The sequence below is a fragment of the Lentinula edodes genome (genome assembly GCF_021015755.1).
Source record: "Lentinula edodes strain Le(Bin) 0899 ss11 chromosome Unknown C8R40scaffold_6, whole genome shotgun sequence".
NCBI lineage: Eukaryota > Fungi > Basidiomycota > Agaricomycetes > Agaricales > Omphalotaceae > Lentinula > Lentinula edodes.
In genome coordinates, this window is record NW_025764312.1 from 724,252 (window position 1) to 747,211 (window position 22,960).

The 22,960-nt window shown below is 45.8% G+C and overlaps 9 protein-coding genes across 9 annotated transcripts; 5 read left to right on the top strand and 4 right to left on the bottom strand.

The window, feature by feature from the left end:
* Positions 1 to 212: 212 nt before the first annotated feature.
* On the bottom strand, positions 213 to 1,249 carry C8R40DRAFT_778064 (uncharacterized protein). The gene is made up of 2 exons (XM_046236185.1): positions 758 to 1,249; positions 213 to 691 (listed from the first exon to the last, which is right to left on the bottom strand). The coding sequence occupies exons 1-2, from the start codon at positions 903 to 905 to the stop codon at positions 294 to 296; spliced, it is 546 nt and encodes a 181-aa protein (XP_046089739.1). The 5' UTR covers positions 906 to 1,249; the 3' UTR covers positions 213 to 293.
* C8R40DRAFT_777731 (mitochondrial glycoprotein) lies at positions 1,250 to 3,140 on the bottom strand. Its single transcript, XM_046236184.1, has 7 exons — positions 2,581 to 3,140; positions 2,404 to 2,525; positions 2,294 to 2,352; positions 2,086 to 2,236; positions 1,877 to 2,029; positions 1,702 to 1,818; positions 1,250 to 1,641 (listed from the first exon to the last, which is right to left on the bottom strand). Exons 1-7 carry the CDS (start codon positions 2,735 to 2,737, stop codon positions 1,594 to 1,596), a joined length of 807 nt encoding a protein of 268 aa, XP_046089740.1. The 5' UTR covers positions 2,738 to 3,140; the 3' UTR covers positions 1,250 to 1,593.
* Positions 3,141 to 4,045: 905 nt separating this feature from the next.
* On the bottom strand, positions 4,046 to 4,920 carry C8R40DRAFT_1167368 (uncharacterized protein; the record flags this gene model as incomplete). Its single annotated transcript, XM_046231006.1, has 3 exons — positions 4,046 to 4,100; positions 4,155 to 4,756; positions 4,804 to 4,920. 3 exons carry the CDS (start codon positions 4,918 to 4,920, stop codon positions 4,046 to 4,048), a joined length of 774 nt encoding a protein of 257 aa, XP_046089741.1.
* A 1,567-nt stretch (positions 4,921 to 6,487) lies between these two features.
* Positions 6,488 to 7,706, bottom strand: C8R40DRAFT_1167369 (uncharacterized protein; the record flags this gene model as incomplete). The annotated part of the gene is made up of 4 exons (XM_046231007.1): positions 6,488 to 7,041; positions 7,092 to 7,263; positions 7,313 to 7,383; positions 7,439 to 7,706. 4 exons carry the CDS (start codon positions 7,704 to 7,706, stop codon positions 6,488 to 6,490), a joined length of 1,065 nt encoding a protein of 354 aa, XP_046089742.1.
* Positions 7,707 to 11,062: 3,356 nt separating this feature from the next.
* On the top strand, positions 11,063 to 12,543 carry C8R40DRAFT_1090532 (uncharacterized protein). The gene is made up of 3 exons (XM_046227480.1): positions 11,063 to 11,311; positions 11,360 to 11,879; positions 11,935 to 12,543. Exons 2-3 carry the CDS (start codon positions 11,524 to 11,526, stop codon positions 12,500 to 12,502), a joined length of 924 nt encoding a protein of 307 aa, XP_046089743.1. The 5' UTR covers positions 11,063 to 11,311; positions 11,360 to 11,523; the 3' UTR covers positions 12,503 to 12,543.
* A 731-nt stretch (positions 12,544 to 13,274) lies between these two features.
* On the top strand, positions 13,275 to 17,348 carry C8R40DRAFT_1090548 (glycosyltransferase family 20-domain-containing protein). Its single transcript, XM_046227481.1, has 11 exons — positions 13,275 to 13,373; positions 13,439 to 14,613; positions 14,710 to 15,034; positions 15,097 to 15,198; positions 15,258 to 15,419; positions 15,490 to 15,628; positions 15,684 to 16,069; positions 16,167 to 16,286; positions 16,342 to 16,578; positions 16,644 to 16,765; positions 16,819 to 17,348. The coding sequence occupies exons 2-11, from the start codon at positions 13,468 to 13,470 to the stop codon at positions 17,197 to 17,199; spliced, it is 3,120 nt and encodes a 1,039-aa protein (XP_046089744.1). The 5' UTR covers positions 13,275 to 13,373; positions 13,439 to 13,467; the 3' UTR covers positions 17,200 to 17,348.
* A 671-nt stretch (positions 17,349 to 18,019) lies between these two features.
* Positions 18,020 to 18,720, top strand: C8R40DRAFT_779092 (uncharacterized protein). The gene is made up of 4 exons (XM_046236187.1): positions 18,020 to 18,087; positions 18,147 to 18,229; positions 18,299 to 18,340; positions 18,387 to 18,720. Exons 1-4 carry the CDS (start codon positions 18,055 to 18,057, stop codon positions 18,496 to 18,498), a joined length of 270 nt encoding a protein of 89 aa, XP_046089745.1. The 5' UTR covers positions 18,020 to 18,054; the 3' UTR covers positions 18,499 to 18,720.
* A 222-nt stretch (positions 18,721 to 18,942) lies between these two features.
* Positions 18,943 to 21,159, top strand: C8R40DRAFT_1167372 (uncharacterized protein; the record flags this gene model as incomplete). Its single annotated transcript, XM_046231008.1, has 13 exons — positions 18,943 to 19,083; positions 19,129 to 19,232; positions 19,299 to 19,315; positions 19,399 to 19,490; positions 19,593 to 19,751; positions 19,820 to 19,953; positions 20,011 to 20,086; positions 20,140 to 20,184; positions 20,242 to 20,375; positions 20,424 to 20,550; positions 20,618 to 20,637; positions 20,690 to 20,699; positions 20,773 to 21,159. 13 exons carry the CDS (start codon positions 18,943 to 18,945, stop codon positions 21,157 to 21,159), a joined length of 1,446 nt encoding a protein of 481 aa, XP_046089746.1.
* Positions 21,160 to 21,454: 295 nt separating this feature from the next.
* On the top strand, positions 21,455 to 22,927 carry C8R40DRAFT_1090557 (uncharacterized protein). Its single transcript, XM_046227482.1, has 6 exons — positions 21,455 to 21,543; positions 21,607 to 21,708; positions 21,759 to 22,016; positions 22,069 to 22,083; positions 22,136 to 22,195; positions 22,244 to 22,927. The coding sequence occupies exons 1-6, from the start codon at positions 21,512 to 21,514 to the stop codon at positions 22,707 to 22,709; spliced, it is 933 nt and encodes a 310-aa protein (XP_046089747.1). The 5' UTR covers positions 21,455 to 21,511; the 3' UTR covers positions 22,710 to 22,927.
* Positions 22,928 to 22,960: the final 33 nt, after the last annotated feature.

A 22,960-nucleotide genomic window follows, 5' to 3' on the forward strand; every position in this document is an offset into this window, starting at 1 on the left:
TGTCGTCCCTTATATTTATGCATCATACCTATGTAAATACCTCTTGGATTCCGTATAAGAATACATACTACACGTCTTCTAATTCACATTGGTTAACCTCCCCAACTGTGCTCAAAGGAGTACACATTTAATTCACGGTTCAGATATAATATAGATGTATGTTCGTGAAGACATGATAGTCAATTAAGGTCAACGCGCACACTGCAACGTTGCTTGCAGAAATAATGGTAATCCTCCGTCCGAAATCGTTAATATATTCTACACCTCTGTCTTTTGTTTGCCTGCCGACACCATTATGCAACCGCAGTGGGTGCAAGTGGCAAAGGGAAACCTGTAGCAGAAATTGTCCGCGTCCTCGGAACTCTCCAGCTTAATTCGTCTATCCTCTTCCCGTATCTCCGTCTTTCCGGAAGTCTCCCTTGACGAAGTGTGCGCCTTTGTACCGTTGTCGGCTGGGTGTTCCGCACGGATGACAAAGGTTGTCGAGTGTCCTCCTTCGGGTGCACCTCTCCAGGAGCATGCCCTTTGTGGTGTCGCTGGTGCTCGATAGTTTTTCTCTGTCTACGGCTGGGAAGGATTTCGGGAGCATGGTCCTTCAAGTGATCGTGCTGCTCAGAAGAGAGCGTAGCCAGAAGCGAATTCGACAGCAGCAGCAGATCCTGAATCGAGTAGATGGGGATTGATAAGGTCTCTGATAATTGAGAAGGTAATCAGTATTGAACCCCTCCAACCATTGAAAAAAATCACAAACCTATACTTGAATCATGTTCACTAGTGGGAGTAGTGGATCTCGCGGACAGCGAGTCCCTACTAGAAGCACCCTCGCGACTTGCAGTCCGTTTGTGTACGGGAACATACAAGGCAGAGGGAGCAGTTGCTTGAGTGTTCACAAATACAGAAGACATAATTGAAGGTAGAATCGAGGTGAACGTCGATGATGGAGATAACCGAAAGTAGCTATCGATTGAGCTGGGGATATGTGGAAAACTAGAAGATAACCGATGGTGTTGACGTCCATTTATGTACTGCGGTACACAGGCTTACACAGGCCACATAACTATTGTGATAATACGTGGCCTTCGGACGCTTTGACTGAACACGCAATAGTCATATATTTGTCGAAAGTTCCCGAATGATCGAGCGCCTTCCATCCTTTTCAGGAAACTTCGGGCTTCGGGTATTCCAATTCCTTGTTTTTCCTTGTTCTTTTTTGTTCTTCCTTGTTCTTCCTTGATGTCCTCGGGTCTGAGTCGAGTCGGGTGAACACGTATCACACACTCTGACCGATGACGAGAACAATGGAATTTTTGTGAGAACAAAATATTCTTTCTAAGCTTAGACCAAACCACTTGGACTGACGGCTCCTGCAGGTCTGAGGCCTGAGGCCTGTGGGCTGGACACTGAACGATTGATGAAATACAGGGAGATGGGGTATGATTACTATGATAGCGTCATGAACATGTGAACGTATGGATAGATGATAGTATGCAATGGCAATGAAATGCATTAATAAGATAATAAGGATGGACAACAACTGGCCCTTTTGGAAACATAATCTTGGGACCTGAAATTATGACACGAATAGGCCATCCTTCAAGCGTCGACAAAACCCTTGACACCTTCGAGCCAACTCACGTACTCCTACCGGGACAAAAGAGGCTTATCAGTAGAAGCAACTTAGAATAAACTAGACGAACTCACTCTTTGTTCCTTATGTTCAGCATACTCTGGAATGAACAAGGCAAGTGTTTGGTCAACCCCGCGCTCCTGCAAAAACTTGTCGAATTCTTCTTGAAGACCAATGTCAAGTGTATCAAACTTTAATGATGTATTAGTAACGATAATCCCGAGCTGCTGTAAAGAACGAGACACAAACCTGGGGGCCCATATAGATTCCCCTTCGTTTCCAATCAGCTTCCGCCGTTAAATCGGTGGCCAGACTACCGTCCTTATAATAGGCAATGTTATCGACAACGAATTGACCTTCCTGACACATCATGTCAATGGCCAGGGAACCAGGAGTGCTTGACTACACATGCATTCAAATTAGAGGAACAGAATCAAGATAAGAATATCAGTGCAGACCTTGGTTACAGTTAGCGAGACGCGAATGGGGTAAGTATTGAGGACTTCCTCCTCTTGAGAACCGTCCTCATCATTTTCTTCCGAAGCTGTCTCATTGTCAAAGTCTTCCTGTTCTCCCCGAATATCAACAATAGAGAAGGTGAGACGAAGGCTAGAATGATAATGGAATCAGGGAAGGGAATTTTGTTGCAGTAAAGGCTTAGTTTACTTTTCGTTGCCAAACGTCCGGGTGAGCGTCACTTCGTCATTGAAAGAAGTGTCCTCAATCTGTGAACAAGAGATTCAGCATAAGGATGGTGTACGAGAAAACGTACTAACCTGCCATTTACCCTGCGCCTTGAACTGTTCTAAAATATCTGCTGCCTCTTTAGGTGAGTCGGTCATGGATTCCTTTTCGTATTTCATCTCTTCCGTGAGCTTATTTGAAAGGGCAACATCGGCTTCGGGAGCAGATAGTCAGCGAAGTACACAAAGTTACACAGCAACGTTACTTACCAGTTCCCTGGCCGAAAGACCTAGCAGACACAGAAAAGGCTCTCGAAGGCACTTGTAATGAAGCCAAACGGGCTCGAACAGCGAAAGAGGTTGACCGAAAGACTGTTGAGCGTGAAGACACAGTCGAAAGTTGACGGAGAGCACGAATAGCGGACATGGTGTTTGGAATTTGGTGGAGACAAACTGGAAAGAAACGCGACGCCGAAAGCGCGAAATTTTTGTGCCGAGTATTGCCAGATGCCGAATCAGTGCCGCTCTCTCACCCGCCTTCGAACTACACTGCACCGGTTCACCCCCAAGCAGCTTGAACGCGATTCGCCGGCAATAATGTGTCCATTCAGGATCTTGTCAGAGTCTGTAATCGTGCATATGTGGCTACATACAGGCGGATGATCCAAGCGCTGCACTTACTAGCTTTTGACCATGTAGTTGGATCAACTCGCGATGAACCGGTAACATGCAGTCTCCGTTGACACTCAGCGCATCCATGGTTTGACTGGAAATAACATACATATTACTTCCTGGAGCTAACTGGAGTATCTATGTAGCAGTAAATAAAGATTATAAGAACCCAGATTATAAGTATCTATCACCGAACGACAATGTATGAAAGCAGGGGAGAATGACAGTGGGAACCTTTACGAATAAATAAAGAGGTAGCCTGACCTCCATCCAACTTTTTTCTACTACCATATGCATTGTTATTATGCACATTCTCCGTAGACAACTACATCAATCGTAATGGCAGGCATAAACTTGGGCATAACGTCAAAGGACAATTATCCTGTCCGTTTCCTTGAGTCAATATTGAACAGGTCTGGCCAGGAATATTCCTCGGGAACTACGTTGCGCAGCCCGAGCCTGGAGTTCGATACCCGAGTTCCTCCGCGATACTCCTTTGCGACGCGGCGCTGAGGAAAATCACCACGAACAGGACATAATGTCTCGAAGGAGCAGGAGACTCTAGAGACTGATCGTTCGGGTCCGGGTGATTAAGATAGGAACGGCATATGAAGGAAGATAGACGTGTGCAGAACACCGGTGACGATATGGCAGTCTTCTCCAAGGACTTCCGATAAGCCGATCTGAATACTGAACAAATGTACAGACAGTCCCAGGAAGAAACCTGAAATCAGCCCAGCTGTCCGCGTTGATGCGAAGACGATTGATAGAATTCCGGAGCGAACTAGGTCGCAATGTGTTCCCAAGCATGAAAAGTAGAGTAAAGATCTAACGGCGAGAAGAAATCAGACAAGATCAATGATTTGGTGGTATTTCACGGGCCAATGAAATTGGCTCAAGCATCAAATTTCAAAGCCCATGTTGTGATATGTTGGAATTCCCATTCAATGGCGTATTCCAGTTAGTCCCGGGTGCCTAGGTGACCAAGAGCTCAATAACGTTGCTATTCAAATTAGCAAATCGCTTGAGACTCCCAGGGAGGTTCGGACGTATTCTGCAGGAATTAATAGTACCTGCGATTTCCGCATGTGCACTGCATTCCTGGGCATAGACATTCCCTGAGAGACAAACGTCAAGAAACACCAATGTGCATCTCATGAAATAGTACGCACCCCGCGCCGTAATGCCCCTGAGAAGCGTTTGAAGCCATGTTCCAGTCAGCATAGCTTGGATCTCGATTGAAGTAATGATTTTGGTCAGGTAGTGGGTTCAACACCATCCCCGGCATTCCGGAGCTGAAATGGCCATATTGTGGCGTAGAAGACATGGCAATGTTGGGCATCTGGTTCATGTGGGACCCAGTATGCATCATGGAGTCGCCATAATTAGTTGAGGAGCTGTATAAGCCGTATAAAGGCGAAGAAAGATGGCTCTCCACGCCCGACGATGAATCGGAGTAGGAACTATTCGAAGAGGGATATTGGGAAGCATCAAACGAAGTGGCGTATGGATCGGACCGTGACGAACTCCGTGAATGGAGGGAGGTTGAGAGAGGTGAGTATCTGGTTTGCATGTGAGGAGAATGGTTTATAGCATGCGATTTCCCGTTGGAATCGTGAAGTAAAGGGGAAGGATAGACTGCGGAACCGAAAGACCCGGAACGACTTCTCGTATCGTTGGAAGGAGTGTGGGCGATGGCCACATACTCACAGACCAATTTTCTATTGACACATCGCTGACAAGGATGGTCAGGGTAACGCTTGTTCGAATCGCACTTTGAACTAATAAGTCAGGCAAATTTTATGGATAATAGATACCCACCTTTATCTTTCTAGCGCGACAATTGGTACAGGCCATAGGATTCCTCTGGTGGCCTGCTTTTTTGCTGGAAGAGCCTGAAGTAGCTGAAGAAGTAGGGCTTTGTTGACGAGAAGGCATCTTATGAGATATGGTGGTCACACTAGGGGCAAGAGTATAATCGCACACCGCTTTATACCTTTACACACATTCCCATAATAAGGTTGAAGAATTAATTACAGAGTATAAACAAGCATCACTTGAAACGCATTGTCAAAATGTTTGAATCTATCAAGATGTATACTGGTATTAGTGGGACAAAAACGGTACTACTTGAAATGCTACATACGTCAATGAACCGTTAACACCTGCTCCTCCAGAAGAGTGGTCGAATTCCGCATCGGATCATATTCATAGCGCCTGTACAAGATATACAAATCGGATGGAGGCCATCAATATCAATACGTTCACTCCAGCTGCTTGATAGATACACTCACTGGAGCAAAATCAGTTTGAGCACCTGTATGTACCGGTATGTACCTTTTCGTGGAAACATTTTGTGCCTAGCTGAAAATTTTAGGCATCTGAAAGGCTCTAAAAGACCGCAGTCTTGCGAGTAAATGCTCAGAGGCAACAATCTAACAATACTCTGTACTATTCAGTCGAGATCTTTGATGGTCGCGCTGGACAAAGTTCGGAGATTCTGGGCATTCGAAAGAATCAAAAGAGTATTTTTGGGACCAAATAATTTTATGAAATCACGCACCAATGCGAGACCACTGAAACAACAAGAAACAACTGCAGTGACTATTGCGATCATACAACGAGCAGCGACGATCACGGTTTCGATGTGGACTATAGTGGGTTGGATAAGGCTGGATATTAGTAAATGCATCAAGCGTGAACAGATCTGTATCGGAGGCGCATCACATTCTTTGTAAGTGAGGCGCCTAGCGGCCGAGATCATGTGACATTAACGCGATGTTTACTGTGACTACGACCGCGGCGGCGCGGTATTCGTTCTTGTGACCTCACATTTCGACAAAGCAATGTACATGTCTGAATGTGCTAGAGAATCCGTCTGTTGAGCGCTGATGCCTACTGATGCGTTCGTCAGTCAACATCTACAATCAAATTGACCAAGTCATGACGATGTAGAACATGAGATCAACCAGGGAAAAACGGGAAAACGGGGCGAATCCCTGTGCATCATGTCCATCTACATAGCAAGCTTTGGGTCTAAGTTGGTTGCAGGTTATAGGGGATTGGCATCAGCTTCACAGAAGACCAGTGTAAGGGTGTAATACCGTGTCAGGAAGACTCAGAGAGAAGAAATAACATAGTATGATATAATTACTATGTAGGTTCAAGCCGATAGAAAGACAATATCAATGAAAAGTACAACTGACAGAAAGACAGCAAGCCGCGCCGGCGCACCCAAAGTTTTTAGACCAACAACAGGGTCCAGAAGTGGAAAATACACAACTAGGCCCGGTATAAGGTCGAAAAGCACTAGGAACGGACAAGAGCTCAAAGCTAAACTGATTGAGTTGCTAAGTAGATGAGCAGCTTACATATAGTTATCTGAAAGGAAAACAGTTCACATAGAAAGAATTTTACGAAGATCCAAAAAATAAACAAATGAGACATAGCAAGTAAAGCTTGGAAAAAATGTATGTTCGACACCATTTGGGGAAGTGTCCGTGAGTTAGTCACCAATTGAGGACCTATCAAGGTCCATGATGGTAGCATCACCCTCGCAAAATGCTTCATTGTTGCTGTTGTTGTTGTTGTTGCCGGCCTTAGTATGATCATGAACATTCTCGTCACCTGCATCTTCGGAAATGGTTGTTGCAGTCGGAACTGAAGCCGTAGTCGAGTCGCTAACCTGTTCTGCTGAGCGCTTAGCGGCTGTAGATACAGTCCCAGCCTCCACCGTCATTGACTGTGAAGCCGGCGGAGGAGGAGGGTGTGTACCTTGCGGCGGAAGTTGGAAAACTGCACCCGGAGGTAATCCGTACGGCGCAAAACTACCGATGTAGAAAGGTACTAAAGTTGGGCCAGATGGAGCGGACCCATCTACATTAGGCTGAGGTTCAGGTAGAGTATAGCCTGGTGGAAGGTAAATAGGATAGAGGCCCTCGGGTACGGGAGGAAATTGAGCGACAGAATGCAAGGTACCCGATGTCGTTGCCGTATTCGGAGGCGGAGGAGAGCCTTGAGGCCATTCACCTCCTTCAGAAGGCGATTGCGCTGTATATTCTGTGACGTATGCATGAGCCAAGGTTGTAGTACATAGAATGGAAACGAACCAAAATTATCTTCCGAAGATTTATTCTTCCGTTTATAAGGCCCTCTTTTGATACCTTTCTTCCGCTCTTTGCGCTGGCCATCTACGCAACTGTCCGCAATGCCATATTTTTTGCATCGTTCACATGGGCGAGCCTCGTCGCAGCGTTTGCACGCGGCGGCACAATTGGTACACTGTGCGTTTATTCGAACACCATTTGGGAATGAGGATAATACCACTTACTGCCATCTTGACTTGTCTTCGCTTAGGCCGCGAGTTAGAAACTGACGACGCAGGCGTTGCAGCTGGAGCCGCTGTCAAAACCTCGAATTAGTCGCAGATTTTGAGAGCAGATATTCTATAGCGCACTTGGAGGAGGAAATGCATACACCATTCCAGGAGGAGGATACAATAAAGGATAAGGAAGCGGTGCGGGATTTCCTTCTCCTTGTTGTCCATCGTTGGGAGGAGGGTAGGCGAAGAATGGAGGATATCCCGGAGGCAATGTTGGAGGATATGCGCCAGCAAAATGAGGAAATTGAGGAGGAATAGAAGCAGAAGCAGAGTTAGTAGCAGTAGCAGGAAAAGGATGTTCGGAAGTAGGAGGTGAAGCCGTCTTTGATTGCTCGGTTGTCATTCTGGTTGGTCAGGTCGCTGTTTAGAGACCTCGAGCGCCCAGATTGCGCAGGACTGTAGGTGAAAATGAACGACATTGTAAACGGTGGACAAGGCAAACGAAGCAAAGCGAAACAGAAGGGAAATTGGAAGCTCAATGACGAAAACAAGCGAAACTCACTCCGACTGAAATCCTAGCGCCGCTCAGACTTTCTTCAAGTCCGATTTCGAGCTCAGCAGTCTTCACAGACCGGCTTGTCACCAAAACCACTTTTCACTTCCACAACCAACTACTGCCAGAATGGCCAAACTTATCGAAAAATACTGAGAAATACGTCAAAAATACAAGTAGAGGGAGAAATAGCGTGAACAGGAGCTGGATAACCTGCCCAGTGGCTGCACGTGTGAAAGTGTAACAGACCTTGGAACCTTATTCTCAATGGTTCCCTACCGCCATCTTCCTACGCTGTCTTAGTTTATGACCAGATATCGTTGTAAGTAACAAGTTCTTCAACGAACCATGTCAATCATACTCCGCTAGACTCCGCCTAAATGTCCGCCAGTTGAGTCTCACTGCTCTTACAGTCGCATCAGAACAACGAGGACGATGTTCCAGACGTGTTGTTATCCTACAGTGCCAGTGTGGCTCGGGCGTGGCTCCAGGTGCGTCTTGTACAATTTATAATTTTATCCACGCATGTGCTTAGAATTCTGACTTGATTTTGACGTGAAAACGTTCAGTACAAAATGAATTGTCACCGCGATATCGACAATGGCTGCACCGTAAGCATACACACTATTGCTATCAGGCAAGAAAGAAGCCAGGGAATGCGTAAATATCTTTCCGTTTATTTCCGTTTGTACGAGCGCGCGCGCGAGGTAAGCTACGACCAAGATATGTACCAATAGTTCATTGTGAAGCAATATTATCTTTGCATCCTACCCAGACAGATCTACCCCAAGTATCATGTCGTGAGCAATTCCACCATCATTTCCCGAAACAACCAATTTGACTAGATTCAGTCAGAACCAAACTCCATTTCTAATACTAAGATCCTCTTGGTACTGCATTCCCGGAGGTCCTGAGAGCCTGAGGTCTTGAGTTGGTAAATCTGACCTTCATTAATGTCACCGCACCGCAATGATCTATCGCGTCTAGTTTGAGTATGCTTCGTTACAACATCCAAATACACCTATGGAAGCGATGGTTATTCAAGTTTCCGTATCTGGTTACCAGCGACGAGGTGATGAAGTGTCATAAAGCCTCGACAGACCTACTCGACGCATTGCAGTATTTTGTAACAGCGGTCGGAATTTCCCGCGAACCACAAGCTTCATTCTCTCGTGATCCTTCTCAAGATGTTTTGATCGATATGATCAGACTTCAAGATGAGTTCAATTCTTCTTGCTTCTCTTCACTGCAATATCGAGATCTCTCTCTCAACTTTGTGATTGGCCAGACCGCGAGGCCAGCTAAATACTTCTTTCTTCTTCCGACCACTTTTCTTCTCCCCTTGACTGTTAAGCTTTGATTAGCTGGTCCTTTGGATGCCTCGGTTGCTATAGGTTCCCGGTCGATAAAATCAAAGAAGTTCGCGACGGCGGTGACGCTGCATTATTATCCAAAATGCATCTTGTTTCAAATTCTACTTCACCTCCTCGATCTGCAAATTTTCTAGCTCTTGGGCCGTTCGCTGGCCGACCGCTTCATGCATTGTGCTTCTTTCATCGAGTTCTAGAAACTTAGCCTGCAAGTGATTCAATGTTCAATTTTAACTGAAGCTCACAGTGCTTTCATCTTGTTTGAAGCAAGCCGTGCATTTCGGTCGTCGTGCTCTTCGCTTTAACGCACGGTATTCACTTGGTATTTACCAGAAGCTCGATTTTTCGCAGGTAGGCTATCTTGGGGGCTTACTGATTGACCTAATCAATACTGTCTCTTATGGTGGCCACAAGACACAGAACCTTTTCCGTATTCTTCGCGGTGATTTTTTCATCTGTTTTAATTTCTGCACGGCACCTTATTGTGTTGGACCGTGCCAGGACCTCGCGAAGGTTCTCACGCCGCTGCTCTGAATTATGCTCCCCCATATGTCAGGCAGCTGTCTTCTGAATTAGCGACAGCTCCAAAATTTGTCTTGGAAGTTGCGAAGAAATATCCGGCTCTGTATTTTTCTCGACTTGCACCGGTATACGTTGGATGCCAATTGGAAAGCCTGAACGACTGTGTTGGGCCATCTGCTCCGCCTTTGCCGTTGTTTGTTGTCACAATTTTGGCTGGTGTTTACGTCCCCCGTCTGACCGTTGTTTTTTTTTCGAGCTTCCGACACAGGTATATCTTTTTCAATCATTCTTGTTCATCTCGCTCGTAAACCCTATCCATAGGACGTCTTGCAACTGCTTTATGGGCGCCCGGGGTTTCAACACATTATGATCTCCGACAAGATACGGTGCGCGCCGTTTTTCACATGACTCTGCACATCGAATACTTGTACTAGTAGCGAGGCGACTGACACGAATAACTGTGATGGCTACTAGGCTTCTATCGACTGCGCATAATCTGTTGATGCTATTGCACTTTCGGTGCAACTCATGATATACTTCAAGGACGCTCATGCTCTTGTATAGCACAGCTAATATGAAAGACAACCGTACTGTACGATAGGCCTAGCATCTGCTCTACAATCAATAGCCTCTCAACCTAATATCTTGGATAGATTCCCACTGGACTTACAATCCGAGCAGTCAATATCGACAGGCCACCGCTAATGTCGAAGATGAGCCAACGGTGTACTGAAGATCAACATCTTCTCGAATTGCAGGAGAACATTGGCAGTGCTGCACTGCGACGCAGTTCACTGTACTTACTCAATAAGTATTTTTGAGGTTGCTACATGCCACGATCGGCGCTCAACGTCACATCCACTTCTTTGCCTCCAAATTGTCCCCCGACATCGGTGCGGCCAAGTATACAACGTTGTTTGAATCTCCTGTGTTTCTAAGTGGTTATGTAAAAATACTCAAGAACAGCGCCTGTGCAGAATAATGCAAAGAATGTTACGGCGCCCTCGCCTTACAGTATGACTCAGTCAGCAGTTGGACCAGAGCAATGGTTGGTAAAGAGTTCATAGAAGCGGGTCCCAGGAAATACCCTTGTTAAGTTACTACATATATGATATTGACTGCAACTGATTCCCAATGAGGATCGGCAACCACCCACATCTCAACATGCTCACCGGAGTGCATTATTACAACTGGGAATCTGGGATGACTAGTAGCTACTACATATGAGTCTGACTGGACTGCCTTTCTTAAGGGTTCTCCCTCCTTCCTCCGAAACGACCCTATTAATAGGCGCTGCGCTGATGGTAAAGGTAAGGTAACCGACACGATCTCATTGAGAAACAGCCAAATTCCGCGCTAAGCACACTGCGCAATTTGTTGAATTATCCCCTTGCAGAGTCCTCAAGTCCATGGGCACAAATAATTTGGAAGAATAAGATGACTTGTTTTGAAGGCGGGCCGCGGGACTGCTATACAAGGTATGGCCGTTGCACCCACTATCCTATCCTATCCTCCAGTTGGTTCAACTCGTGTACTTGCTGGTACTGTATGCATTATACCTATGTGGGTTAGTCCGATCTTGGGAAATCAGTTTTAACATAACCTGTGCAGGGTGCTTTGCGCATCACCCCCTCGTTCCGGGCCTTTCTTCGTTCCGCTTCCACTAGAGCCACTCTTGAACCACTAGAATTCTAACGCACGTTCAAAATGGCAAATTGTCTTGATCGAAATCTGTGCTGAAGAGAAATTAGCATATATATAACGTTGCGCAAATAATGATGAGAGCTAGCCTCTTCCCTCATTTCTTCTACTGGGTTTTTTTTCTCATCTCGCATATTTTTACCATGATCCTCCCATCTTCCACCACTGTTGTCGCCATGCTGGTAGCATTCAATTTGTGTCTAGGTTCAAGCGCTTCTATTGTTCCTAGTCCACTTGAAATTTCCAATGTGTCCTTTCAAGGCCGCCAATTGGCTTCACCATTCGATACCAGTTCATCCGGTTGCGCTGTCTCCACAGCTATGGTACCTAATCAGCGCGGAGAACTCGTACATCCCACATATAACGTCACTCAAATTGGATTAGGGATCGGCACACAGAATTATTCGTGTTCGAGTACAGGAAATTATACGTGAGTTTCTAGAAAGCATAAAGGATTTCGGCTTAATCCTTGTTCACTCTGGTAGGAGTGTCGGTGCTGTAGCTGAGCTCTACGACGTCTCCTGTGAATACTTAACTGCTGATCTCTCCAATGTTTCCGCCGAAGCTTATCGCTTATGGGTTGCCGCGCCTACCTACTACACTGAATCCACCCTCATCGATGTCCTTCATGCCTACAGAGGAACACCCAGTGTCCCTACCATCCTTGGCCAGCATTATTTTGTTCCTAATCCGACAGGAAGTGGCCTCAGTCCCAAATGGGACTTCACCTCCGAGTCATTTGCGGGCAATAACGCTGCGTATGTGATTGGAAGGGCTGTAGGAGATATACCGTCTCCGGATGGTAGCGCAAATATAGATTGGCTGTACCTCACAAATGTACAAGGAGGTTTGGCACAGGAAGTTTATCGGACGAATACGACGGGTGGTCAACCACCTACTGAAGCGAGTGGAAGTTTCAAACGACGTGCTCAAGGTGCTGATGAGGGTACACTGAACGGTATAGAGTGTACACCTGGCTCCACAGTTGCTGTTAAGTATACTTCCTTGTATTGTAAGTTTTGTTCGCTCAAGTATCATCCATTACTGACTTGAGTTTAACGCAACTTTTAGATTTTACAGGAGGTTTAATTTGATCATTATTGACAAGGCTTATTATTCATGTCAGATTGGGATATTCCCTGCTTCTGCATTTATTTCCACGTCGAGAATGTTGATTTCTTAACATTCACGTCGCGGATTCCCCGAGGACCAATGTTTGCGCATAGTTTGAAATATTGTGTGTGCTTAAATGGATGAGTAAATTCTACTCACAGGTCATGCGTGTCAGGAATCAGCACTGATTGTCCAAAAGTGTTTTGGCAGGATTTTGGAATCTAGAACTTGCATTCAAATATGTCAATGCGAAGGGGACATGGTTTTTTATATCATTAGTGACGATCAGGAGGTAACAAATCTTTTTGGAAGCTGATAAAATGTACATGGAGAAATTGAGGGGTTTCAGCGTACCATTGTTTGACCACAATTTATTCGCATTGCTTGATAGCGCATATAGAGGATAGCGCTACTTGATATCGTATTTGGAACGGTCTAAGGAGAAGAGCCAGATTCCTGATGTGGCAGGGAAAGGACTATCTTCACCCGAGCGTGTGTGTATCGGTGTAAAAATCGGATCCATTGCGGAAAAATCACTGGGCGATAGAGCAACGGGGAGAAAGCGATTCGAGAGCAATCGTAAAAAGAATGATTCGATGATTCTTCGATGGAAGTGATAGCATTTGGCGAATGATATCTAGCACGGTCGTTGTGTGAAGGATCGGATAATCATTACGATAGGAGCCAAGTTTCCAATTTGAGAACTCTCACGATAATTCTTTCGTGCTGAAATCTTTATAACTACAACTTACTTTAATCGACCCATCGTCTCTAATACCTCTCGTTTCTGAAGCAGTCAGAGCTAGTCAAAGTTAGCCGCCATCTTTTAACTTACTTGCTTCATTTCTGCATCTGACTTTCACTTCCACCTTTCAGCTTGCTGGCGGAATTTGCTAGTTACGGTGATGCAGATGCCAATCCTACCTACTCTAGACGACATTAGAGCATCTATCGTGCAGCTTGAAGATCGACACCGACGAAATGGCGTAGTGCTGAGTGGACGGATTTTGCATGTCTGTCACTCTTTACCGGTTACCTGCACTCTACATATCGACAAAGACGAAGCCTCGTCATCTTCGAGGAAATGGAAACTTGGCCCGCGATACGGCCACGCAGCGATGATTTCTGGTATTCGATCGCTCAGTGCAACACACGAACAGATCATCGTTGGCTGGACGGGTGACATCGAGGGCTCAGAAGACGAGAAGAAAGAAGTCGGGCAGGTGACGGAAGATGACAGGACACAGTTGAACGAACTACTTTCTAAAGGTGGTGAAGAGGACGACGTACACGAAGCACACGACAAGGGTCATCATCACACAGGCTACGCAGCTGTCTGGATGTCTTCTCCCGTCGCGCACGGTTACTATGATGGCTACTGCAAACAAATCCTGTGGCCTCTTTTCCACTACCTCCTTTGGCAGGATGTTGCCACTGAGTATGCTTCTGCTGACTCTCATTATCCTCACTACGAAGCTGCCAATGCCGCATTTGCACGTAGGATAGCAGAGCTTTATCGCCCAGGAGACCTTATCTGGGTACACGATTATCACCTACTTCTACTCCCCAGTTTACTTAGGGAACTGCTGCCGGATGCGGTAGTTGGCCTTTTTGTCCATACACCCTTCCCGAGTTCCGAAGTATTCAGATGTCTTCCCAGGCGAAAGGAAATTCTCGACGGTATGCTCGGAGCTAACCTCGTCTGCTTCCAGAATTACTCTTACACCCGGCATTTTGTCTCTACTTGCATACGTGTCTGTGGATATGAATCCCAGCTTGGCGGTCGTGGTATCGAAAACCCATCCTCTTCTCACGTTACTGCCGTTAGCTACTGTCCGGTCGGAATTGACGCTGAACGAGTAGCGAGGGACGTATTAAGACCTGGAATCAAACCTAAATTCGATGCTTTGAAGACGTTGTATCAAGGGAAGAAGATCATTGTCGGAAGGGACAAACTGGATGTTGTGAAGGGAGTGTTGCAAAAGCTGAGAGCGTTCGAAAAGATGTTGCAGATGTACCCGGAATGGGTGGGGAGGGTTGTAATGATCCAAGTGAGTATGATATGCTTTTTGAGTTGATTTTATCATACATATCATTTCGTTCACTCTTGCTCATGATGTCAAATACTAATGTTGTCTTCCTCTTAGGTGACGAGTCCATCACTCGCAGATTCACCTAAACTCGAACGTCAAGTGTCTGAACTCGTAGCACACATAAACGGCACCTACGGTTCACTTGACTTCATTCCCTGTCATCACTATCATCAAACGTTGAAGAAGGACGAATTCTACGCTCTACTGAGTGTAGCGGATCTCGCGGTGATTACACCATTGAGGGATGGGATGAATACAACCAGTATGGAGTTTGTTATTGCACAGGAGCGCACCAAACGATCGCCTTCTGTTCTTTCTGAACTCATGGGCGTGATGGGTATCTTAGGGCCGAAGGGACCAGGTGATACGAATGAGAGTGGTCAGTCTTCTACTTCCTTCTTGAATGCTCGGTTGTCGATTCCGTCTAATGATCTGGTGCAGGTGAGAAAGAGCCCATCTCACCCGGCGGACTCAATGGACACGGTAGTCCGGCATCGCCAAACATGAACATAGCGAACAACAAAATGAGGTTGAACGGGATTGGTACGCGTCATATAGCTATCCTTCTCGCCCCACCCTCACGCGACCTTCTTTTTCAACAGACATATCCAAGCGCAAATTCGCGTGGAACTCCAATTCTCCCTCTGTTATCCCCACCCCAACTCCTGTAGTAAGAGGAGATCCGATTGCATACGCTGCTTCTGCCTATACAGCCAACGATCTAAATGGGAAGTCGGGTCCTGCCCTGAATGGGTTCAGTAGTGGTTAGTCATCTGGCGCGTTCCTGTCGTTCGAAATATCTCATAAGCCTTTTTCTCTACATAATATCTCTAGAATCTGACAATGATTCTTCCTCCCCGGGATGCTCAACACAGGGCGCTCTCTGGGTTAATCCATGGGACCTACACACCGTCGCTTCTGCTATGCACCGCGCTCTACTCATGCCAGAGGCAGAGAAAGCTACTCGGCACAAGTAAGTTTATTCAACATAGCGCTCCTTTTGAGATTCAACATTCAATTCATAAAAGGTACCTTTACGATGTCGTCACCACCCGAACAAGCCACATGTGGGCGAACGTGTTGACAGAGATGCTCTTGCAGCAGATGACACCGAGTGTCCATGGCAAGAGCGATGCTAACGCAACAGGGGGATCAAAGAGGGGCATTCCTTACCTTGACATTGCACGTTTGCGAAAGTGGTACGATGCAGCGTCTACCATATCGTCATCAGCCTCGATAACTCATCAACCTACTCATCCTCGTGTGAAACCGACACGATTATTCTTCTTCGACTATGACGGTACTCTCGCACCCATCGTTAAAGTTCCTTCAGCCGCTGTACCAAGTGAGCAGGCGTTGAACGCGTTGAATAACCTCTGTAAAGATGAGAGGAACTTGGTTTACATTATCTCTGGCGAGTACTTGCTTCGTTCAGTCCTTTGATCTCTATGGATCTTCGGTGTCTTTTCTCACGTCATGGAAGTGCTTAGGCTTACTCATGCTCTTTACAGGCCGGGATGCTGATTTCCTCGATGAACACCTTGGCTCCGTAGGGACTGCTGATGGCGGCCGAGGGTTGGGGTTCAGTGCTGAACATGGCGGGTTCGTAAAAGAACCGAAAAGTAGCACAGGTAATTTCGTTCGGCCTCCCTCAACGAGTGCGTCAAATAACAATACCTTCTCTAGATGGTTCTGCATCCCCTTGGCGCAATTTCACCTCTAAGCTCGATATGTCTTGGATGTCCGAAGTTTATGAAGTCTTCCGCTATTACACAGAACGTACCACAGGCTCGCACATTGAAGTAAAAAAGTCAAGTATCACATGGCATTATCGGGGTGCTGATCCTGAGTGGGGTCAATTCCAATGTCGCCAGTGCCAGGATTTGTTAGAAAATAATGTTGCCCATAAGAGGCCCATTGAGGGTGTGTGTCATTCCTTTTTCAATCATGCCTCCTTTGTTTTACTGAGTAGACATCTCTGTTCATAGTCCTGGTTGGCAAAAAGAACCTTGAAGTACGGCCAATTGCTGTGAACAAAGGCGAGATTGTGAAGAGGCTAGTGTACAAGCACCCTGAGGTGGAGTTTATCTTTTGCGCAGGAGATGACAAGGTATATATATATACCTTTAGCGTCTATGATTTACTCAAGTCTTTCTATTCTAGACGGACGAGGATATGTTCCGCGCCTTGAGACAGTTCACGGAACGTCCTTCATCCTCTCCTAAGACGGAATCATCTTCCAACGGCAACGGCAAGGTTGAGTTTGTAATGGAAGCACCCTTGAGTGTGACGTTAGTCGATGGTGATGACGAAGAGGGACCGGCCTCGCAAACCAACAATACCTCGCTCAACGGCAAATACCCCCCGATGAAGATCCACCTTGCCCCTGAAGCCGTTTTCACTGTCGCAGTTGGGCATTCGTCCAAACGCACACTTGCAAGCTGGCATGTGCCGAGTCCTGCAGAGGTGGTGGGCGCTGTAGAAGGACTGTTGGGTTTGATTACTCCCGAAGAGGCATCAAATCAGAGTCAAAAGGAGGATTAGTGGTAATAGATTTGACGCAAGCGACTAACTCTGCAGATACATGATACGATTGCTTAGTTTTCTTGGGGGGTGTTTACTTTACAATACTCACTTCTATGTAGACAATATGTACAGAACAGATATTTATAAGTATAGAGCAACGCTGGATTCAATTGAACTCATACATGTTCATATGTTATACAGCCTTGTGCCGGAGATGTATCACCATGGGGGAAGACTGCACAAAAACTGATGGAGTTTTGGAGAAATGGAGGATTAGAGTGCACTCATTTCGAAGAGAGCGTGATGAAGAATTGAGAGGAAGATAGAGAATTGGAAGATGAAACTTGTTACATGACCGAAGGATTGACTACGGAATGAGGATTTAGGGATGGACTCAACCAGAATGAAGTGTTTGCAAGTTTCATGGGTGTTTGGGCAGGTGGATGACAGTGGGCACTGGGGAGCGGTGTCAAAGAGGGTGTCAAAATAACGAGATGAAGTTAAAGAATGAGAATGCTAGTCCAAGTGACCAGGTGGTGAAGGACTGGAAGGATCAGGTCAATATTTGAGGGACGTAAACTGGATTGGGAAGAGTATTGTATGTATGTTGAGGCAGGGAAGACCAGGGAAGACCGTGCGGGAAAGATATTTCCCCCCTTTTCCCCTCAAAATCAGGACATGCCCCTGTACATGTAGTAGATATGTATGTTCCCTTGTGTTCTATTATTGTATTGTACAGTATATCGTAAATTGGTCTCGCTACTATAATTTATATCCTATCCTTATCATATCGACTGAGAGGGAGGGTGACGACAAACAAGTACAACGTGTTGCACCGTCTGCATTCCCAATATCTCAATCCTCATACAACAAATGTTCTCTTTTCAAATATACTTAGATGGAGCGGTACGCGAATTTCGACTACTTCTGATACACCCGGGATACACCTGATAGATACATGGGAGTCTTGCTTCGTGATTCAAACGGCAACAGGAAGGTTGACGGAGGCTATCTTTCTGCTAGCTTTTGCTAGAGAACTTGTTACGATGTGTGTCTGATACAGTCTCCGCAACTTGAATTGAGCGAATTTATGTACATACGCTTGTGCTTCTTCAAGAGTTACGTGGAACCCGTCCTTCGGATGTCGAAGCCGCCTGAGGTATTGTAATTCCCTGCTACATAGACATGATACTCATCTGTATTAGATTTCTGCCAAAGGCCGCATGTGTTAACCTGTTAACCCCGATACAGGATGGATTAAGTCGAGGTTGCGACAGGCTACTCTCGTTCAGTTTATATATTCCTTGCAATTGGTAGCAGGACACATTCCATTCAACTACTTTGTCCTATCCTATAGGCTATCCCCCGCCAAACGGTAAATTCGTACCCGTGTAAAATCCAACTACGACTCCGTGCATGCAGTCTGAATCCGGCTTGAATCGTTCGATAAGGACGGGAAGAGTGGATAATCGCGTATCGTCGAAGAACTCCGAGGTCCAGCGCCGAGCGCGAAGTCGGTAACTTTACTTACCTACAATGTACATATATACTTTCAGGGATGCACCAAAGGTTTGGAATTTGTATGTCAAATGGAGTTGAACAAAGTTTCTTGGTGCATTGGGTGACAATTTGAATTCTATCAGCTTCAGCGTACTTAATCACGGCGAGTACATACTTACAGACTCGAGTTCTACCCTCATTCCTACTCTTATATCCCAGGTTATTCAGCTCACTCAGGGAACCTTCCAGCCGAACATCAAGATGCCATCGGATTCGACCAATGCACTAAAATTCGTTATTACCGGGGCTGGTATCGCGGGCCTGACATGCGCGTATTTTGTAAAAAGAGCGGGGCACGATGTTGTAGTACTGGAAAAGTCATCTCGCAGAGAACAATTAAAAGTACGTGGAAGTTACTGAAGTTTCCCCTGACTAATTACTATCCAGAACGAGGATGGAGGTGTGAGAATACCTCCAAATATGATGCGGCTACTGCAAGAACTACCAGGCATGGAAGAGACGTTGAACGCAAAGGCAACAAAATGTGCCGGGTAAGTATGTTGTCAACAACTGCTGTATGATCGAGCGATCCTGATTATGGCTGAATATTTCCGTAGGATATTGTTCCACCAATGTGAGTTTTAAACCTCCTACACATCTTACGGTGTGAACCACAAATCCTTGAATCGTTGGCTATACTCATGTTCCTTGCTGAAGGCAAGGAAGACGGGTCCGCAGAACTCGTCGGCAAAATGGATTTTTCACAAGAAATCATGGATGATTTGGGATGTGATTTCTATTTTATACCAGTAAGTCAATAACTTTTCTGCTTTTTTTGCATCTACCATCCCCTACCCTCTTCTGTTGATACATTCTCAACGCCCAGTTGTTATTATTTCTATTGCTACCAGCACAAGGACCTTCACGAGCACCTCTACACCCTATGCGTCAACTGTGGCGTCGAAATTCGCCACGAGTTTGAAGTAGTAGAGGTTCAAACAAGTAGACCTCCCCATGTAGATGGCCCAAAGGTCTTCAGCAAATCCGGAGAGTATGTCACAGGCGATATCGTAAGTTGTAAAGATCGAAATCAATGATGACCGACTTTTTGAAAACTTTTTTCGATGATGAATACTAGGTGATAGGGGCAGATGGTAAAAACAGCGTTGCTCGCAGGGTTCTACTAGCAGAACAAGATGAAGCGGAAGAGGCGGATTCTACTACGACTGGCTCAGAGAAATCGGCGCTCTCTCCAATAAAGGCCATCGTTGGGTGCGGGTTCTCTCATCTCAAAAATTATTGCCTTTTCATGAAATGTCTGCCTATTAGCGCGACATTGTCTATTCCAGTTTCACTCCTCGAATCTGATCCGGAACTCGAACCATTACTACGAGTAGAAAACCACGTACGTCAGTTCAGATTTTGACTCTCTGCATGGCTGTTGATATCCAGCTGCAGTGGATGGTATACATGGGCGATGGAACGAGTGTTGCTATGGCACGAGTGAGCCCTTTTCTCTTGAGTTCGCGTTATGGAAAGGATATTGAAGTCCAACCTTAGTACGGACCCGACATTTACCTCCTTGACTTGACGTACGGGCAACCGCCACTCCTGGACAATGAAGACGAGGAATGGCTCTCTGGCGGAACACCTGTGCAAAGTGTCCTTGAAAAGGTGCAGGAGTATGATGCAAGGTACGAATTAAGAGTACCACGTCGAATCGAACTTGATTTCGTACATAGGGTGAAGAAGCTCATCAGCTTAGCAAAGACTAGTCATTGGAACATTCAAACCGTCTATGATCTGCAACGATATGTTTCCAAGTTCAATCAAGTGATGGTAGTTGGAGATGCAGCTCATTCTATATATGTAAGTGAATGATTTCATGTACTTGAAAGCGAGTATGGATGATTCGCCTCAACTCTCCCAAATACAGATAAATGGTACCCACAATACGTGAGTTGTTGTCATCATCATTGTGACCTATGCTAAAACCACGTTGTTGCAGTGCTGCTGCGGTATGTATACAACCTCTTCCCAAATTTTGAATCTTTGATAATATATTTAAAAATGATAACTCTTGCTTTTTAGTTCGAAGACGCATTCACTCTCGGTCGACTCTTTTCGCGCTTTTCTTCCTCACGGCAGTCACAATCCAACGCCTCATTTCTCTTGAGCAGCTATCAACAAATCCAACAAAAACGGACTCGAGCAATGGAAACGAGCGAGATGAATACGATGCTTCTCTTGGGTATACCACCGGGCAGTGAACGAGAAGGACGTAATAATGGTTTCCGATTGACGCTCCATCTAGAGGGAGCGGATGATGCGACTTTGGAACGCGTTTGGGCGGGATACGTGGCACAATTTAATTACGACGCAAGGGATGCAGTGGACGAGTGGTGGATGACTTGGGCAAGACCAGGGAATCGAGAATCATTGATCATTGATGGTGTATCTGTTATATCCGCGCATTAAGTCGAGCAGAACCAAGTGCTATCAACAATATCTTTTTTTGACTCGCTTTGACCCCCTAGGCCTGTCGTGCTCACCTTCAATATGTATATTTTTGGAGCAGGTTCTTGGATTATAGTCCAATCTTTCAATCTTAACTACAATTTGTGTCGCATTCTTTCACTCATCCAACAATCATAATGATATCCAGCACCATGCATCCCGAGCTCAACTTCATGCTCTGAGAGGCAGTGATAATCCTGATGATCTTTCCGCAGAATGTTGATGATCATTGGCCTTGAAAATGTTTAAAAGGGGTGCCAACCCTGTCTCACCCCCTTCGATGATTTTTTCGCCCTACTGATTTTCCTCAACCATGATATTGGCCATGAGGCTTCTGCTCTTCTGGTAAACGGGCTGCTCACGGGATCCCGAGATTCAGAACCGAGCTGATACTTACTGTACTTGAAGGATCCCCATGGTACAAATTTCCTCTGTACAGTCTCAGAACGTCAATTTTCCAATTGGGAATGTACTAGGTTCAAATGCGATAGTTTCATTCATACACAATCTGTAAGTGGTTGAGATTTTGAACTGAATTCCAAGGCTTACCATGGGACAAGGGAGACAAAGGCAGAATCTAGTAACCAGGAGAAATCTACTAGATTCACGACGCATTCTGTACAGATACCAAAACCGCCCAACGCTATACCACAGCCTGCACTCTCGCAGATGTCATCATCTTCCACTTCCACGACAGAAACAGCAGCTACACAGGAGATCAGTACTCCCCAACCGACGATTTCTCCAGCTTCCTCATCTACTTCCCTTACAGGCTCAGAGTATAATATCTCACCTCCAGTAGTAACTTCATTGGTGATGTGAGTTTATTTCTTAATGAGATGCGTATCATCATTCCTGACTCAGGTTTAGAAGCGACGGTGCACCGTGCGTCCAAACCCTCAAGGAATCATTGCATCTCTCATTGTTTTTCGTTCAGGCTTATCATTGATCCAACTCAGACCTTGTACACGACATCTACATCTACCACAGAGTCTCAGTAAGCGTGCTTGATCTTGAGCGAAAGTCAAGCTTACATAGTTTGAAGAATTCTGCACACCACTCGAACTCCGAGCCATACCGAGCCCACTACAAACACGGCAGGACCATTCATTCCTTCCGGTAGTGCCTCAAGTACTTCAAAACCCAGCCATCTAGGAGCTATTATCGGTGGAATAGTCGGCGGAGTCGCCTTTGCATTCATCATCGCACTCATCGCACTCTTGAAATGGCACCGTCGTAGGCAAATAAGTTCCGTACAAAAAACGGCCTTCAATGGGGACATGATGGTAAAACCTCCATTCAACTGGCGGAATGTTGCTCGTAGTTGGAAATCACGATCTATAGCTTCATCGTTACCCAGGCGCTGGCATGGTTCTGACTACGGGTATGGAGGATACTCATCATCAGCGGTGACTTCGGAAGACCTCGTGCCAAAGAATGGACTTGCGGAGAAGAATGGGAACGAGCACAAGCCACCGTCGGAAATCGACGGGGACAATGGGGTCCTCTGAGGCCCCCAACCAATCGATTTTGAGAAAACCTGGTTTCAATCCTGTTTTCTACACTTATTATGTATGCTGTATTTTATCTCTGTAGTACTGCGTTTACCCACCTTGAAAGGTGCACAGCAGAAGTAATTTTGAATCTGGAGTTGGCACTGTCGAATTAGTAGAAAACAAATTCATTTAATATCTGAGCCTTGCTACATAGATGGACCTGAAGCTTGAGGCTTGAAGGCCTGACGGTGGGTGGAGAGTTATAT

Bases quoted from the DNA above. Each gene is read 5' to 3' on its own strand.
- C8R40DRAFT_1090557 (XM_046227482.1), top strand. From the start codon at position 21,512: ATGATATTGGCCATGAGGCTTCTGCTCTTCTG. The intron at 21,709-21,758 runs GTAAGTGGTTGA...CCATGGGACAAG, and splicing joins GTTTCATTCATACACAATCT to GGAGACAAAGGCAGAATCTA. The intron at 22,196-22,243 runs GTAAGCGTGCTT...CATAGTTTGAAG, and splicing joins ACATCTACCACAGAGTCTCA to AATTCTGCACACCACTCGAA.
- C8R40DRAFT_779092 (XM_046236187.1), top strand. From the start codon at position 18,055: ATGTTCTCTTTTCAAATATACTTAGATGGAGCG. The intron at 18,088-18,146 runs GTACGCGAATTT...GATACATGGGAG, and splicing joins AAATATACTTAGATGGAGCG to TCTTGCTTCGTGATTCAAAC. The intron at 18,341-18,386 runs GTATTGTAATTC...CATCTGTATTAG, and splicing joins GGATGTCGAAGCCGCCTGAG to ATTTCTGCCAAAGGCCGCAT.
- C8R40DRAFT_777731 (XM_046236184.1), bottom strand. From the start codon at position 2,737: ATGTCCGCTATTCGTGCTCTCCGTCAACTTTCGACTGTGTCTTCACGC. The intron at 2,237-2,293 runs GTAAACTAAGCC...TTATCATTCTAG, and splicing joins CGGACGTTTGGCAACGAAAA to CCTTCGTCTCACCTTCTCTA. The intron at 2,030-2,085 runs GTCTGCACTGAT...ATGCATGTGTAG, and splicing joins TCTCGCTAACTGTAACCAAG to TCAAGCACTCCTGGTTCCCT.
- C8R40DRAFT_1090548 (XM_046227481.1), top strand. From the start codon at position 13,468: ATGCAGATGCCAATCCTACCTACTCTAGACGACATTAGAGCATCTATC. The intron at 15,199-15,257 runs GTACGCGTCATA...CTTTTTCAACAG, and splicing joins AATGAGGTTGAACGGGATTG to ACATATCCAAGCGCAAATTC. The intron at 15,629-15,683 runs GTAAGTTTATTC...AATTCATAAAAG, and splicing joins GAGAAAGCTACTCGGCACAA to GTACCTTTACGATGTCGTCA.
- C8R40DRAFT_778064 (XM_046236185.1), bottom strand. From the start codon at position 905: ATGTCTTCTGTATTTGTGAACACTCAAGCAACTGCTCCCTCTGCCTTG. The intron at 692-757 runs GTATAGGTTTGT...CTCAATTATCAG, and splicing joins CACTAGTGAACATGATTCAA to AGACCTTATCAATCCCCATC.
- C8R40DRAFT_1090532 (XM_046227480.1), top strand. From the start codon at position 11,524: ATGATGAGAGCTAGCCTCTTCCCTCATTTCTTCTACTGGGTTTTTTTT. The intron at 11,880-11,934 runs GTGAGTTTCTAG...TCACTCTGGTAG, and splicing joins TCGAGTACAGGAAATTATAC to GAGTGTCGGTGCTGTAGCTG.